This window comes from Pelophylax lessonae, assembly GCF_965119305.1.
Source record: "Pelophylax lessonae genome assembly, chromosome: 2".
NCBI lineage: Eukaryota > Metazoa > Chordata > Amphibia > Anura > Ranidae > Pelophylax > Pelophylax lessonae.
Window position 1 is genome coordinate 95,922,052 of NC_138769.1, and position 18,752 is coordinate 95,940,803.

General features: G+C 43.9%; 1 protein-coding gene across 3 annotated transcripts in view; it reads right to left on the reverse strand.

Moving 5' to 3' along the window:
• The window catches only part of TIAM1 (TIAM Rac1 associated GEF 1), a 588,418-nt gene that overhangs the window by 30,679 nt on the left and 538,987 nt on the right, over positions 1-18,752 (reverse strand). For all 3 annotated transcript variants that reach the window (XM_082245498.1, XM_082245499.1, XM_082245500.1), the window contains 4 exons: positions 16,856-16,964; positions 12,341-12,520; positions 6,153-6,271; positions 2,409-2,517 (listed from right to left, as the gene is read on the reverse strand). In XM_082245498.1, coding sequence (XP_082101624.1) covers positions 2,409-2,517; positions 6,153-6,271; positions 12,341-12,520; positions 16,856-16,964 — 517 coding nt within the window. The remainder of the gene's footprint in view (positions 1-2,408; positions 2,518-6,152; positions 6,272-12,340; positions 12,521-16,855; positions 16,965-18,752) is intronic.

Here is an 18,752-nt window from a genome sequence, read left to right on the forward strand (position 1 = left end):
TCGCGCAGTGCCAAGTTGAAAAAAGTGGCCTGGTCATTAAGCAGGAAAATCCTCCGGTCCTAAAAGGTTTAAAAGCCGTTGGTTCTTCTACCAGAATCATGCTTGCCTTATTCAACCTGGAAACCAGGGGATCCACCACCAGTGGAACAGTCCACTTCTTGAGGGACTCCTCAAATGGGTACCTCATTGCAAATCATTTAGGGACCCCTAAAGGGACGTTTTGGATGTTCCCACTCTTATGACAAATCTTTCAAAATGGGAAGGTAATGGAAACGCCTTCACTGCTCTAGATGGCTTGTGAGTGCCAAAGGTAAATCGGTGCCTCCACCACAGCTTCAGCTGCGTCCTCCATTTTTAGGGTGTCACGCACAGACACAATTAGTGCGTCCACCAGCACCTTTTTGTGCGCGGCTACAGGAGTGGAGGAATCATCCTCACTATCTGAAAACTTAGGGCACAAGGCCGCAGACACCTCAGGGCGAGCCCCGTATGCAGCGGCCAGATCACATTCAGAATCTGAGGAGACAGATGATCAGGGGAAGGCGGGGGGGCACTTTTTACTACCCAGCTGCCCAAAAGCCACCTCCACCCGGGACACAAAGGACTCCAGAACTGCCGTCAGTACATTAATAAATGTTTGGGACCCGGAGGGCCCCGCAGGCTCTGAGAGGGGGTCAGGATGGTAAATGTGCTCCAAGGACTCCATGAGGAATAAGGGTACCCACAAAAGTGCAAAAAAAAACTACTGCTAAGGGACTCACCCACCATGCTGGTAACACCAACCGGTCGCCAGTCACAGAGCACCCCCCAATCCTACAGCAGAGAGAGGGAGAGGACCCCACCAGAACTCCACGTGCGGCGTCCAGGAAGGAAAGAGGCGCAGAAGTCAGCACCAGGGGATATGGAGGGGCTCCCACAGCTAAAATGGATGACCAGAAGGCTCCACAGTAATGGCCGCCATTCAAGTCAATGCCAGGCTAATGCAAAATGGCCGCTGTGGCTACACAAACATGGCCACCAGCCTATAGAGAATATAAGCTACAACAAAATGGCAGTCCTACATGGCTCCACGAGGCTCCCAAGGACCCAGGAGGGATCCCTGGGCCCAGGCAAGACAGAGCAAGAAGGGGGGGGCGTGATAGGAGCCCTCCACTAGGTACAGCCCCCCACAGCCAATTGCCTGGTCACCAGCTGTGTACCCCCCTGCCCCCATCACCAGTACAGCACCCTGCAGCAGCCCCAGGACATAGCCAAACCACCATACAACCCCAGTATAGGCAGAGGGGGGGAAGGGGGCAAAGAGGGGGGAAGGGGGCAAAGAGGGGGGAAGGGGGCAAAGAGGGGGGAATAGATGACCCACAGGGGAATAGATGACCCATCAGACTCAAGGAGGGGTCCTAACCGGAAGGATGGGAACTGGGGGGGACCATCCCAGCGAGGGGCCTGCGTCCACCCCAAAACCCTCACCTCGGAAGTTAATACTTGTACACTGAAGGTCATTGGATCCACCCATTTTAGGGGAATGTATTAGGAATATTGGATTGGCAGTACTTTTGTTTGGAAAAATATGTATGTCAGCACAGAGGATGCCCAAATAAGTATGAAAAACTATGGGCTCCCTGGCTGAATGTTCCTGGGCTAGCACCAGTGGATCTAATTATGGACAGGTTGTTAAGAATTAATATTGCAAAAGGATGTAATTTAAGAGTGTGCTCCTGCACAGTTTTAGATATAACTCTGCTTACGTACTGTATACATCTACCAATTATGTAAAGGCAGCTGTATACAATTTATTTAACAATTTACATACATATTACTGTTGTTTGTGTCAGCTTCGATATAATTTATTATCACCCATCTGGGCAATGTATTGTAATGTGTTGTATGTCAAGGCTATGGTTCTAAATTTCAAAACATTTTTCTTGGATATATAAAAAAAAGTGCCAAGTAGTTTATTTGATAAACTTGTATTATATTTTCACTGCCCAAGACTGTGGTCTGGGTTCGTCTACAACACAAAGTAAAGCTCTTCACTCTCCCCTCCTCTGAGCAGGTTTACAACCTTAGTCCTAAACCACTTGCATTGATGATGGCCCTACTCCTAAACAGAGAGTTGCTGTGCAAGGATTAGCAGATTATTCATACCGATTGGTTTTATGCATCTTTGTCAATAAGAAGAGTTAAAAAAATAAATATATATATTCTAGTGTTTTTTTGCTTTTTTTTTTTTTTAAGAATACAAAGCTCGATTAAAAGGTTTTTTAAATTACTAATTTAAAAACTAAAATCTGTCAAGAGTTTAAACAGTCACAACTCTCCAAAGCTAAAAAGGAAAAAAAGTTTTTTACTTTACATACACTTAACATTTTAATTTGTATAGTGTAATGTACTGAAGATGTCAGGCCTACCAAAGGTTGCCAGTTCCGGATCCTTTTTCCACTTGCCAAGTGATGTCGGAGGGTTAAGCCACACAACGGTACTGTGCAGTAATAAGTCTCCCATTGATAAATCTGCAACCTACAACACAGAAAAGAATAGACTGTTAAAGGCATGTTCTTAATAGAAATAAGCTTTCCTTACAAACTTTGAGAAGACAGTAGGGACCGTGACAAATCAGACTATGCAAAGGCTTAAAGTGGACCCTGCAAGACAATGCAAGATCTACATATAAAATGTGGGCTCACTCTTATAATAAAATAAAAAACCCTAATGCAATTAGTTCCAAAACAGTAATGGTCAGAAATACAGGGTAACCCTGTTTTACCTGTCCATGGCACCAGGCTTTGCCCATCATGGTGGGCATATCCCTGAAAGTGTCTTCAGGGTCTGGGTTTCATAGGGATGGACCATGGCCTTGGACATGTAGCAACCTGCAGCTGACTATACGCGTTGCACTAAGTGATAAAGTGAATGCCCATGTGGAATTCAGTACTTTACCCACAGCCTGGGGTCTGGGTATAGCTCCCAAGGTTTTACCGGGATTGCATTGATCAGGATGCACTGCTTCTATTGTTTTATTAAAAGACAGTTAAGAGTTTATTGAAGAACTCAAAGATAAAAATTGGATTTTTTGACTTACTGTAAAATCCATTTCTCTGATGTTCATTGACTGACACAGCTCCTCATCTTCTTGACCATTGGGTTATACTGCCCCCTACAGGAGTAGGACACTAGGCAGAAAAGAACTTGACTAAGCCTATAGGGCAGTCCCAGGGGGTATACTCCCACTTTCTGCTATAGGTACTCAGTTTTGTTAGTGTCAGAAGAGAAAAATCTCACATAGAGGGGTGGGTGCTGTGTCCATCAATGAACATCAGAGAAATTAATTTTACGAAGTCAAAAATCCCATTTTCTCTTTCGTTTGACGGACACAGCTCATCTTCTTGACCATGGGGATGTCCCAAAGCAGTGTCAAAACTGGGGTGGGAACAGCAAGAAAAAAATACTTCCCGAGGCTAAACATAGCCAACCAGGTAAGATGGAGCTCAACCATAAAACAACTGGAGCTCACCTGAAATAAATTAAAACATCCTCAAAGAGGACAAAGTCCTCTAAACAGCAGCCTGCAAAACCTTGCAGCCGAAGGCAGCATCCGCAGATGCCTGCACATCCACCTAATAAAACTTTGTGAACGTGTGCACAGACGACTAGGTCGCCACCTTGCAAACCTGCATCACTGACGCCTGATGACGGAAGGCCCAGGACACACTAAGCGCCCGATTAGAGTCCGCCTTAACAGGGAAAGGAGGAACCTGATCCTTAATGGCATAAGCCTGAACCACAGTCTGTCTGATCCATCTGGAAATGGTCGCAGCAGAAGCAGCCAACCCTTTGCAAAGTGAATCCGTGAGGACAAATAGTAAGTCTGACTTTCTAAAAGACTCTGTAGCTGCCATGTACACCATATTTAAGGTTTCCCGCACTAACACAAACAGTGCATCCACTAGCACCTTTTCATACCCGGCTAGAGAAGCAGAGGAATCATCCTCACTATCTGAGCACGCAGGGTGCATGGACGCAGACCCCGAAGGGTAACTCGCATCAGCGGCGGCAAATCAGATTCTGGATCTGATGAGACAAGAGGAAGCAGGTGAAGGTGGGGGGGGGGAGCCCGTTTGACCAAATCTACCTTGGATACCAAGGACTCCAGGACCGCCATCAGTGCAGTCAGTTGTTGGAACCTGGAGGGCCCCTGACAGCCTCAGAGGGGATCAGGTGGTGAAATATGCCCACAGCAAAAAGTGAACATTGCAAGGCACACCCCACGGCTCCGGTAGCACTACAAGGCCCAGCACAGAGCATTACCTCTGCAACAGCAGAGAGAGGGAGAGAGAACCTCACAAACAGACTCACCACCACTGGTCAGGTACTTACAAACCAAACTAACTGTGCACCATGCTGCGATCAGGAAGAGGAATATCCAGGGATCAGCATGAGAGTCCGAGGAGGAGCTTCCACCACTGAATCACCGCCCATTCAGCTCCAAAAACATGGCTGCCACTCTTTTCAATGAGAAACCTCAAGAAAATGTCCGCCGAGGCTACACAAACATGGCCGCCGAACTGTAGCATAAAAGGCTACAAAAAAATGGCGACCCCACATGGTTTCTTGGGGCCATAGGGGGGCCTCAGAAGCTAAAAAATATCCCAACAGGAAGGAGGGCTCTGGCAGGCGCCCCTACAAGGCCCATTCCCCTCCCAAGGATTTGAACGTTAAGTCGCCGGCGGCAATCCCCCCCCCCCCCCCCCATCGCCAGCCCAACACCCCAGGCCGACCTAAAAAGGTACATCCACAACAGGGGGTGGGAGGTGTGGGCAGATGGGGGGGCACGTCCACCCCAAAACCCTCCAGGGGTAGAGGGGGACAGCTGCTTACCACACCAGGAACAGGGTGGACACCGCTCTGGACAGACCACGGCTCCATCGTAATATGGGTGCTGTCGGCCAGGATGAAACGCTGCAACTCAGGCCGAAGCCAGTTTGTATGCACCCTTACGAGACATTGAACTCACAGGCCAGCCCTCGTCCAGTGGGGCTATGTCACGGCCGACCTAGCGCGGCGCTGCGGTCTGCATGCGTTTGCTGGCCAGACTGGGGAACTTCTGGATCTGGATTATCTAGTCCGTCGCCCAGTCCAGCATTTGATTGTAGATCCCACAATAACAAAATAAGAAAAATAAGAAAAAAAATCCATTGAAAAATAAAAAAATTGCCAGGACCAAAGATCCCAGCAAGGAACTAGGCAGAAAAAAACTGAGTACCTATAGCAGAGAGTGGTGGTATATCCCCTGGGACTGCCCTATAGTTCTTTTCTGCCTAGTGTCCTACTCCTGTAGGGGGCAGTATAACCCAATAGTCAAGAAGATGAGGATCTGCGTCAGTCAATGAACGAAAGAAAAATAAACTAGTTAAGCAAAAAGTGACTTCTCCAAAAGGGTTGCACATCCTCAAGCCCAGTTGAACCTGCCATACTATAACCTGTGACTTGGATGGTAAGTAAAATGGCCTACAGAGGTGATTTACTAGTTACACATTTATACACTTTCCATCTATTAAATCCTCTGCCCTTGTTGTTTAAAACTTTGGATAGTAAAACATTTGTCATAGGAGGACTATATATATATATATATATATATATATATATATATATATATATATATATATATATATATATATATATATATATATATATATATATATATTATAGTCATAGGATGAGTCATAGGAAAGCCAATTAGGGCTACGGAGCTGGATTGTGTCAGTCTGTGTGTGTCTATATATATATATATATATATATATATATATATATATATATATATATATATATATATATATATATATGTGTGTGTGTGTGTGTCTGTATACATATTTGTGTGTGTCTATATGTATATTTTATATTATATATATTGGCAAGTACAGAATCACAGTACATATAAAATATGAAAAGTGGTTGGAGGAAAGCTTCAGAATGGGGAAGATGTTTTTATTACAAATTATGTGAGCAGACTGCAGTTCCTCTTTAACCCCACACAACACAAGTATGATAGTTGCATGTTGTCCCAAAATGAAAAGGTTTATTGGAGTTGGACTTATCTCTCAGCAGGATGACAATAGTAGTAGAATATTAATGTATAGAGAGAGAAATGTCTGTACCTCTTTGATTTCCCCGGTCTGTTCTGCTATGAGCTGGTCAAACACAGCGCCATACTCTTCGTGGATCTTCTGCATCTCGTTAATGTGACTGGCCACTTTGTTCATGGTTTTGATTGCCACTGCGAACAGCAAAAAGCACAGTGATTACCAAAAAAAAAAATACAGGTTCTTTTGGTTTGGTTTCCTTCCAAAAAAAAAAAAAAAACATGCATTTGCCCTGGGTCTTCTATCTGTTCATACTAGATGTACCAAATGATTCACAGCTCCTAACGGAGCTTAATCCATGTCTGCTGGCTATGAAGATATGAAACATTCATTAATATACATGAAAGCTCGTCAAGGTCGTCTTGTCCACTTTGAGGTCTGTCTATCACTCTGAACTGGAAGAGCTGAGTAATTACACCAAGTGACCTTGAAAAAGACTTGTCTTACCATCCGGAAGCTCTAATGCAAATCATACTGGAGATGATTATTCATCACAATGGATATTAAGTGACAATATACATCTAAACTCTGCCAATAAACTGGGATGAAATTAAGTCAGAGACAGCGTGCAACAGGGTGGGCTAGTTTCCCGAGTTTGTTAACCTTTGGACAAGAAAACTGTACATGTTCCAAGATAGATGGCTTTCTCCATAGAATGACTGGAGATTTTCTGCACATGTACAGAAGAAGCTGGGGCCCCAATGGGAGGCTATGCAGCTCCCAGTGGGCTATGCAATCAAACAGAACTGAATGCGGATTCCAGACCAGGACCATATAGATTTTGATTGATTGCAATGGATGCTGTGCTTTACCCTTAGTCCTCTGCCCCCCTGGGCTTATATATTGAATACATTTGGCTTAATATGTCTGTATTGCCCCTAGCAACCAATGAGATTATGACTTTTACTTCAACATTTGAATCTCATTGGTTGCCGTTAGGCAACAAACATTGTTCTCACATAGAATATGGCAGGAAAGATATGTTGCTGCCAACAATGTCTTGTTTTAAAGGGTGCAAGCTCTAATGCTAATGCAAGTCTAAGGTCCCAGCTTTACAGGCTGCATACTTATATCAAGTTAGGAACTACTAAGTAGATAAGGATGAGTACAAGTACAATTACCCTGAAGTATACACCTTTAAAAAAAATTGCTATGGCAGCTCCCCTATTCTTGTCCAAACATGTTCACATTTAGCCTGGATTTACACTAGATGTGGTGTCAATTCGGCACCGCATCTAAATTGCAACCAGTCCATGCGAACAGATTGTGGAGTGCATGTTAAGTTAACGAGACTCCGCAATCAGCTTGCAGCACAATTTGCAGAATTGGATCAGATTCTGGTGAGGAAAAAAAAAGGGTCCTGCACCAGTTTGGTGCGAGTGCGGTGCGATTTGAGCCATACAAATCCACGGCTCAAATTGCACCCCAGAGTCTCTGCATGTAATTTGCAGGAATGTGCTATGATTCCTATGCGAATTACATGGGATGTCTCGCACCGCAGCAGTTTAAATCCAGGCTTACAGGGACACTGAAAAAGAATGTCACCTTTCCCTTGCAGGGCAGAGTGACTGTGTGTCTTTAAAGGTTATCCCCCAACCCCCTATACTTACTTTACTTTTTACAAGCACCATATTCATCATGTGCAGACACTTGCAGAAAATGTCCATTGTTTCAAACATGCAGGAAAATCCTTTGCATTTATTCACACTTCTAGCCAGTGAAGTAGCTGGGTATACATTGAAAGTGAGCTCTTCTATGATATGCAAAGGTTTTTTAGGGACAACATTACATTGCACTGCATGGCGAGTTGACATGGGGGTTGATTTACTAAAACTGGTGCAGCTTTACATAAAAACCAATCAACTTTTTTGTTTAATTGAACCAGCTGAAGTTAAATGCTGATTCTCCACCATTCACAGCTGCTCCGGGTTTTGCACTCTCCAGTTTTAGTAAATCAACCCTATCAGCCCCATGCATCTCTATGGGGGAATCGGATGAGAGCGGACTGCCTGTCCGCTCTCATCCGATCCCCTGGACGGATGGAAAATAGTGTTTCCATCCATCCGGATTTCATGGACAGGATCGGATGTCTCCGCTGACATCCGCTGCCCCATAGGGATGCATGGAGCATCCGATCAGATCCGCCTAAAAAGCTGACAGGCGGATCTGATTGGAGCGCTCGTGTGAAAGGACCCTTAATGTCCACTATGAATAATAAACAAATAGACCAATTCAGTAAGGGAGTGCAAAGAGCATTGCTAATATTAAAATAAATAACACTAAAAAACATTTATTACCAGACATCAATCTGCTCTCCTTGCACACTGCCTTTCCCACTGGAGAAGGAATCTGCAGTTTTCTTTTTACTTGCAATATATGTTCATGGAGACAAGGTACAACATTTATTGGAAACAAATATTTCCCTGACTGAATCCATAGATCAAGGAGAAGCACGATTTCATGTTATACCGCTAGGATGGCAGACAATTAGCAAGCAAATGTGGCAATGTAGGGAAGTCTAGAATTCTAAGTCGCCCCCCCCCCCCTTTCACTCCCAAAGATTAACCTTTCTGCTTGAATTAAAGTACTACTGTAAGGCTTCTTTCACACGGTCCGCCTCCGCAGGCGGATCCGTGTTGCTCAGCGGGGATCGATCCGCGATCCCCGCTGAGCCGGGCGGATGACAGCTCCGTCTCCGCTTGCAGAGCGGAGAGGGAGGTGTCTCAGCACCCGCTGCCCTCTATGGGGGATCGTAGGAGAGCGGTCCGCTTGTCCGCTCTCATCAGATCTGCTCCGCTCTGATTACTGAACGGATGGAAAAATAGGGTTTCCATCCGTCCAGATTTCAGCACAGGATCGGATGCGGATGGCAGCGGGTGTCAGCGGAGGTGACCTCCGCTGACACCCGCTGCCCCATAGAGCTGCATGGAGGATCCGATCAGATCCGCCTAAAAAACTGACAGGCGGATCTGATCGGACCGCCCGTGTGAAAGAGCCCTAAAGCTTTTCTTCCCCCCATAGATTCACAACAAATGTACACAATGTAACATTTTAACCACAACCTCAGTCATACAATTGTAGGTCAAGGTGGCTGTAAATCAATTAAGCTGCTCTGTTTTTTGGCTGTGGGAGGAAATGGGAACATAAGAAGGTAGCCAATGCCAACCAGGGAGAACATACAAATGTCATGCTTACAGTGTCCCTAACAGGAACTAAATCCAATGTTCAGTTCTGTTAGGAAAACATGCTAAGCTGTCGTTCACATTGGAGCAACAGGTCAAATCGCAAAGCAAGTTGCACCCCATTGTCGGCAATGGCATTATTCTAAATCGGTGCGACGCTGACTTTGCGGTGCTGAATCGATTTGAAAAAGTAGTTTCTGCACTACTTTTGGCCATTTTGGGTGCGACTTGCATGGACATCTGTGCATGAAGCCACATGGATGTCTTCAAAGTCGCATCTGAAGTCGCACTGACCTGCAGCTTTCAAATTGTGCAATTTCAGATGAAGACGCACGATATTAAAGCCAAATTCTATGTGAACGAGGGCTAAAGGATACTACTGTCCTGAAAATGCTTGTTTTCTTACTGTCAGTCATTCTACGGCTCCAATACATTCTTTGTCACTGGCCTTAAAAATATGCAGGTTCTGACTTCCAGCTAGCTTTACTGGCTGCATGCGTGTTACTGGTCAGTGACCGAGAAAATTATTGTAGTCATGATTAATTCATGATAGTCGGCCTGTATTACTCATGCAAAATGAACCATAATGCACTAAACGTGTCCTATTGATTCCCCAGTGCGCGATTAAAAGTTAAAAGTGCCACAACCAGCAGGTACAGGATTTCATGCTATCAACTGTAAAGCAGCCTCTTCTAAGAGGTTAAAAGTGAACCTGTGGTCAAGCTATAGACATTCAAGTATTTAAATATTCTTAACAAGCAGTAAATGAGATTTTTAGTAATTCATCCTCTTCGTTCACAGAAGCACAAAATCTGTAATTTAGAAGCTCAGCTCCCTGCACCCCCTCCCAACAGTGACTCAGCAACTAAACACATCCTGCTAAACTCCTCCAGCCGTAACTCAGCCCTCTACTCCCTTGCAGCGACTTGGCAGCTTAGCTCCTTACCCCCCAGCAGTGATATTGCCATTTAGATAGCTCTGGCTTCGCCCTCCCAGTAGCGACTCAGCAGATCACCTCACCCTTTCCAGCAGTAGGATACCAGTTCAGCTTTCCTGGCTCCCCCCACCCAGCAGTGACGTGGAGTCCTTGGAGCCTTCTTATCTCTAATGTAAACACAGAGCTGGTAGCTGAGCTGCTGGGTGATAAGGAGTGAAACAACGCAAGCATTTCTGTTGTGTACTTTTAGAATGAATTGCTCCACACTGCCTGCAGCAGCTACAGTTTTCAGTGTAGATTTGTTTAAGAGCTCATTTACTGCTTAGATGTGTGTGAACATGGCTCTAGGTCAGTCTCCCATCTCCACTAACACACAGCCCAGGTGCTGGCCCTCCCATCACAGATTCCAATGAGCAAAAAAAAAATAAAAATAAGCTGGCTGTCTATAAAAACTTTTCCAAAAAGACAAATAAATAGAGGGGAACAGCTTTACCAGCCAACGCGTTTCACTCTCCTCCCTTAGCACTTAGTCATAGCTCACATACCAATGTCCACTACAGGGAAATATAAACATATATGCAACAATTACTTGTGATTGGAACAATCTGTGTTAAACAATTGTTTTTTTTTTCAATGATTGTCATGCATGTGACCCCTCAGCTGTCTCTATATAATGTGTAGAAAAGATCATAGTCCCCAGGAGGAGAGGTGGTGATAAGTTCAGACTTCTGAGTAAAAAGGAAGTTTTCTGGATCTTCCGTCTGGGTACACAGAAGCCTGTAGGGCTCAACCATGAAAGGGATGTGTCACATTTTGATGAATGAATAAAGTGAATTCTAGGTTTTTGCTACGGACGACCCTGATAGACATTTTTATAAACTTTTTCTACCGGTGACCCCGATAGACATTTTTTCAGAATTTTCTTAACTTTTTGGGTTCCATTTTTATTTTGTATTCAGACTGTTCTTTATACGATTCTTATGATGCTTTATTTCTGTTATATATGTTAGTTTTGGTATCTGCATCCCTAAACGGGGGCGGTCATCGGCCAATTATTGGCAGCCGCAAACCAATTGTTTCACACAGGTTGTTTCAATCACAGGTAATTGTTGCATATATGTATACAGTATAGATCTATGTAGTGGAATGTTGTATGTGAGCTATGACGAAGCACTAAGTGAGCATGAAACGCGTTAGCTAGTGAAGCTGTTCCCCTCCGTTTGTGTGTTTGGCCGTTTTTATGGACTTGCTAAAAATAAAGGTGATTTTACCAGACATGCAGCAAACCAGAATTTTTTTTACTGCTTGTCAAGAATGTTCAATGCCTGGCTATAGGTTCTGTTCTTCTGCTTGTTGGTTGGCCAGCAGCCAACCAATGCCTGATTTTTTTTATTGATTTTGAAATGTAACAGAAGTGGAGACAATAGACACAAAACACAAAAGTCCATGTAGATCATGTTCCTGGTAAAAACTGAATTTAGCACCTTAGCAATGCAGGGGATGAGTGCTAACCACCTGTGTGAAAATGTGCAATGCATGTACATATACCCTACATACAGTATACTCTACAACAAATTCAAGCTCGCAGGTAAAATTAAAGTGGCTGTATAGGTAGAAGTGTTTTTTTACCTTAATGTATTCTGTGCATTAAGGTAATAAAGCCTTTTGTATTCAGGATCCTCCCCCAGCCCTGTCCCTTATACTTACCTGAGCCTAATCTCTATCCAGAGCTGTGTCGGAGAGTAGCAGCTCTCTCCGCTCTTTCTCCCCTCACTGGACATGGAGGCAGCAGCGGGAACCATTGTGAGGCCAAACCGCACTCTGTGTGTCCAGAGTGCAGCTCAGGATCGAGCTTGTACGAGTGCCCCATAGCAAATAGCTTTCTATGGGTGTACTCGGCAGGGGTAGGAGCCAGGATCACCTGCAGGAGCCCCAGAGGAGGAGGATCAGGATGCTCTGTGCAAAACCATTGCACAGAGCAGGGAAGTATGACATGTTTGCCATTTTAAAAAATAGGTTTACAATCACTTTAAACCCCCCTTTTAAAATCCTGTGTCCACTGTAGCACCCCTCTGCATCCTTACCATCCAAGTGGTAATGCTCTTCACTCTCCGCGTCTGTTAATGAGTACAGCTCTTTCAGAAGCAGTGGGTACTTAAGAATGCGCTGGATGGGTTTGATCAGGTAGGACTCCAGGGTTGAAGAGTGCTGCTGCTTCGGGTTCTGGGCATCTAGAAACGCTTTGAAGTTCTGGTCCGTTTTAGCTGCAAGAATAGAAATCACAGTAAGCCACAATGGGAACTCCCCAGAGGAATTATTACAATCTGGGAATACATTTAGACTAATTAGTCAGAAAATTGCTTTGATCTTGGAATATATGAAAGAACTGTGTCCCTTGAAGCATGTCCGTAGCCTACAACCTGTTCTATTTATACAGAACTGTTCTCTGCATGCTTCGTATTATCGCTACGATTATAACAGCAGGAGTAAGCATTTTCAGGAAAACACGGATATAGGTCAGAATAATAGCAGGTGTACACTTGTACTTCTACTTAATTCACAGTTATGTGCTAAATCGGGCATGTAACTTGTGGCTCGATGACTGCTTTTGAATTACAGGGTTCCTTCACTTATCAACAAAATTTGATATTTTCAAGTGGACCTACGGTATCCATGCAAAATCCTTTTTGTTGCAGCACTCCCCAGAGGCATCATTAAAATGGTAATGAGACCCCATGTAGTTGCTTTTATTGCTTGAATCAAATTTTTCTCTCATTAGGGTTGCCAGTGGGTAGGGTAACAGTTCAAGCACACCCACCGATTGGCTGGCTCGCTTTAACACCAGTCTCCCACGCCAGATTGGTGCACACCACATAACCAATGCCTAGGAGTCATGATTAAGAACAAGCTTGCAGGCAAGTAAGGAGCCAAGGAACCTGGTATGCACATACTTGTTGGATTAGCAGCTCATTAAAAAGGAAAGGCAGGGGAAGAAACCCACAAAGCTTGCACCTTTACAATAAGGTCTGCAAAGCTACCTTGTATATTTCTGTCCTGGTAGGTTCCATTAAGAACAGGAAAGTGCCCAGATCTCAGGAGCTTAAAAGCACCTTGAGATGCCAGCACATGCCTTCCCTTATCTCTCTCAGCTTCTCAGAGGACTCAAACCCAGGATACCTACAAATCAGAAAATCAGGCACCTACCCTTAAAGCAAACCCGTGCTTTTCCCATACAAGGAAAATCAACAGATTTGCTTTAATACTTGCTTGCCCCAGCAACACATATTTGTGGTTTATCTGTTTTCTCCTTGCTCCATTTGGCTACTGGAAACAAATGAATGAAACCCTGTGTAAGCTCCAAGTTGTTCTAGCTGGAAACAGGATCTAATATTCCACTTCATGTGACAGTACTTATTCATCCTCCCATCCCAGAAGCTGGTAACTCATGGACTCCACACACAACTAACGCATTTACCCTAGGAGTAAGCTCCTGGGTGAAACACATTAGCCGTGCACATACCAAGATGGAGTAGTCTGTATGATGGAGAGCTTAATAAACAGGACTCAGCCCCCATTCACCATTCACAGTGGAAAGTGCATTTTTCAAATTGCATGACAAGTCACATCCTACAACCGGCATTGGCAGTGTTCAAATTGATGTGAGGGCGACTTTGCGGTGCCTCATTGATTTCAAAAAGTAGTTCCTGCAACTTGGGTACAACTTGAATAGACCTCTTTGCATGAAGTCGCACAGATGTCTTTCAAGTCGCACTGACATGCGGCTTCAGATGAAGTTGCACAATTTCAATGCTGCACTCAATGTGAATGGGGGCCTAGGGCTTTTTATATGGTGAGCAACCTAGGATGCCTACAAATCAGAAAATCAGGCACCTACCCTTAAAGCAAACCTGTGCTTTGCCCATACAAGGAAAATCAACAGAAGTTCCCCTTTTTCCTGTTGGGGGTGTGTGTGTGTGTGTGTGTGTGTGTGTGTGTGTGTGTGTGTGTGTGTGGAGTCACTCTAGCTGGAGCTTATGCAGATCTGAGGACCCATTTCCACACTCCCATGTGACATCACTAGGCCAATAATCAAGCACCACCATTGTCATATAGAAGAGTGAGTCACATGTTCCATTGTACCAATTATTTTTTCGCTCATGGTAAGTGCAAGTCAATCATGTATGTGAGCACTCCAAGCCTAGTTACCTGATAAAAAAAAAGGTCACCCTAGCCACCCTACAAAACAATTTGAGATCTTGAAGCTAAGCCACTGCCACCCCGTTAAAAAGTACTTTCAGATACAATCAAGGTCACCATAAGACATGTGAAACACTCTACAATACAAATTTCAAGATCTTGAAGCTGAACCACAGCCATCCACTTTCCCCTTCTGCACCTCATTATAAGTCAGTGAAGTCACTAATCAAAGTTATAGACCAATATTGATGTTTAAGGCTGAGATTCACATAATGAAGCTATGCAGGCTTCAGGGATTGTATAGCACCCTAAAGGTCTCTGAAAGTGCATGTAGGCACTTTTTAGGTTCGGTTTTTCAGAGCTGCAATCATTTCAGGTGGTTTACAGTGAACACAGGCTCACTTTCAGTGTGTACTGTCCATCCAAGTGCAAAATAAAAATGCAAGAACTAATGGTCCGCTTGGCATTTACAAGTCAAGAGGAACAAAATGGCTTCTTAATATTTAATGCCTGATAAAGTAGCTCAGCTGTAGCCTACTTTCATCCTGACTGCTAATGTGCTAAAACCAGACCCTATGAAGGCACACAAAGAGACTTGGTAATCTTCTGCAACAAAGGCTCCCCAATGAAAAGGAGGACTTTACAAAGAAAACCATAAGGGTTTCCAGAATGAGGAGGAGAGAAAGATGTCATTTCGCAATTGCATTCACCTTAAAATAAACTATTGAACCTAAAAATGAATTCCCTCCATCTTTAACACTTTAGCCTCAATTACACAGGCCAATTTCCTTTCACGCCAAACTATGCTGAAATTGTCAGAATTATACAGTCGCTGTTGAAAGAAAAAAATGTTTAAAGCCTCAGCACAGCTTGCTGCAGAAGTAAAATACAGGAGCTAGCTACAGAGCAGAGGAAGTCTAGGAACAAGATTAACTGCTGAAAAGGTTAATGGGAAGAAAGGTGTTTGACAATGAGTACTTTAAAGCTGAGCTGCAGGCAGACATTTTCATTTAAAATATATTCCTCAGAAGCCAGAAAGCATATAAATTCCCTTTCACTTTACCAAAAAGGTCCAGCTTTCACCTTGTTAAAGTAGTGGTGACATCATCATTGTGCTGTACAAAGCCTGTTCAGAGAGCAGAGCTGTGGAAGGGGCCCAGCAGCTCCAACTACTACAGGCTTACAGATAAATACAGGAGGGGGCGGAGACAAGACCTATCTCCCTGTACAAGGAGAGTGAGCAGCAGTGACCAGTCTTTATTAGGGCTCTTTCACACGGTCCGCCTCCGTAGGCGGATCCGTGCTGCTCAGCGGGGATCGATCCGCGAACCCCGGTGAGCCGGCGGATGACAGCTCTGTCTCCGCTTGCAGTGCGGAGAGGGAGGTGTCACAGCCCACGCTGCTCTCTATGGGGAATCGGATGAGAGCGGACCGCCTGTCCGCTCTCATCCGATCCGATCCCCAAGGACGGATGGAAAATAGGGTTTTCATCCATCCGGATTTCACGGACAGGATCGGATGCGGATGGCAGCGGGTGTCAGCGGACATGTCACCGCTGACATCCGCTGCTCCATAGGGCTGAATGGGGCATCCGATCAGATCCACCTAAAAAACTGACAGGCGGATCTGATCGGACCGCCCGTGTGAAAGAGCCCTTACAGAAAGCTTCTACACAGAGGTAAAAACTTTCTTACAGGATTACTGCACAGATCTGCAAGAAATACACAAAGCACACCAAGATTCAAGGAAAAAATATGCATGTCTCTTTTATTAAGACAATATTCAGCTTTAAAGGTTTTTTTTTTTTTTTTTTTTTACCAGTTTTTTGATCATTTTACTATTTCTAAAAAAAATTCCTTTTTGTAAAATGTAATTCACAGTGCACCCACGGCATTAGTGTCACAGGGCATCTCGGGTTTTCTAAAGTGATTGCAGCAGAGGTTTGCTTTTAGAAAGCCTCTCTGTGATTGAATCTTAATGGGTCCCCATCTGAACAAAGCTGTCAGGAAGTGAAAGGAAATGGGTATGATGCTGTCTGGGGTGTTTAATCTATCTGCCTCCAGCATAGCCACAGCGTGCTGAATGCATCAGTGGTATCTCTCTGTATGTTGTCCAATCCCACTAGAGATGCAGACAGCTGTGAACACTTAAAAGATATCGAACCCCACTCCAAGGAGACCAGCAATGGCAAACCCCGATGTGCTGCTAATGCCAGTTGTGCTTTTATCACCAACATGGCTGGCTCTGGTGCCAAGTTTATGACCCTATGATACAGCAAGTCTGAATACCAACAGAAGCTAATGCAAGAACAGATAATGTGCTATCAAATGTAGATGGAATTACCACCGCCAAGCTTTTGTCCGGGGTTATACAACTCAGAAAAACAACTTAAACCTTCTTACCTTTCACTAAAACTTTTGGGACCTTAGTGTGACTGGCGCAGAAGGCACTGTACAACTTGAATCGATCAGCGTAATATAGGAAAGATCCACCCAGAGAAAACAGGACTTTCTGTTGAACGGAAGACATAGAACAAGATAAAGTTAAAAATTAAAATTTAATAAAGAAGCATAATTCAGTTTGGGGACCGATTTAACAGATTGCTTTGGTGTGGACTGAAACAATAGAACATAAGGCACATTGCCTTGTCTATGTGTTGGGACTGCATTTGGCAATTCCTTATTCTAATACAGCCCAATGCATACCATGCGCATGGACCCTAAAGCCTCAGACACACAATGAGAATATCGGACAGATAATCATCCATTTTTTTTTTTTGCACTCTAGTCTCATTTAGAAAATGAATATGTTAAAGTGAAACTTTTCGTAAAACAGAATACAACTTCGGAAGTGATGTAATGTATCGCAATGTAATGTATTCTTTAGTTTCCGAGCATGCGTGATCTTGATCAATCTTTTTTCATACAAATCCTAGACTAATTACATGAAAATTGTTCTCTCATCTTACGAGAAAAGTTTTCGTGCTTGTCCTTTCAGATATTTTTGTATGAACTGTCTTGATTGTCTCTTGAAAGCAGTGTACTAACGAATAAATTATCAGACGATTGCTCCAAATGCGTTTTTTTTTCCTTCCGATATTCTCATAGTGTATACAGGCCATAAGAAGTTCTTGTATTTTTAGCAATGTTTCAGGAGGCTATGTATAAACAGTATCATGGCCCTACTATGACCATACCGCTGCTATAAAAAAAAAAACTGACAGTCTGGTGGGCAAGGTTCTTGGTGACTCTGAACGAAGGCTGGCGGATAGTTTATGTGGGTACCACCCCTGGATCAGTTTGTGGGTGTCCTATACCTACAATATGTTTGGGTCCTATAATATCCCAGCTGATTGCTGGGACTATCTGTGGTAGCCTATCCTATTTTGCTTTGCACACGACCTAGTGATACCATTACTAGAGACCATGCGCAGCCTTCAGCTCTCAATCTGAACTTTCCAGCATTTTGGCCCGTGACGTGTACTTGCCACCTGCTTGTTGAGTTCTGGTGCCCCTGTGCCCGCCCCCAGACTGTACTTTGTTGAACTCACACGATCCACTGCAAAATTTGCTGTTCTATCCTGTCTTATCGGGTCCTGAAGGAGCAGTGTTATCGGAGAAACGTTGACCGACCTGGCATCTTGGGTTACCAGAAGCATACAGTCCTACAAGTAGTGTTGTGCTTTATATGATATTTATCCATGTTCTTCCGTTACCTTAGCAGATTTTATGTAAATAATTGTTGGTGGATAGTTTTTTGGCTTGTATGCCTTTGTTTTTGCTAGTTTTGTATAGTGAAATGTATTTTTTACTACATCATTGTCTCTTATGCTGAGCCTTGAAAGTCCGGTTAGTTACATGTGTTCCGGCTTACCTGGTCCCGCATATTTTTTGCATGTATAAACAGTATCATGGCCTTACTATAGCCACCACACATTTATAAAGGACCCTGCCTACACTGGTTCCATTTTCGAAGCTAGCAGAGCACAAAATAAAAGAAGGAAAAAAAAAAAATTCTGGAGTTGAGTATGGTCAATGAAGTGACAGGTACAGATATATCAAGGCTTGTGTATATGGATAAAGGCAGAGTGCTTTCAGTGCATTCAGCCTGCATTTGAGATCAGCTTCAGAAGCTTCTGAGATCCTTTCAAGTTCCTTCAAAAGGTGCTGCAGACTTCCCCCTGATCGGCTCTTCAAGCTATATTAAGCTGCTTTTAAATTCCCAACCACTTGTATGGAAAGAAAAGCTTCCCAGAAAAAATGTGTATGTGCACAAACCCTATATGAGGGTTGTTAATGG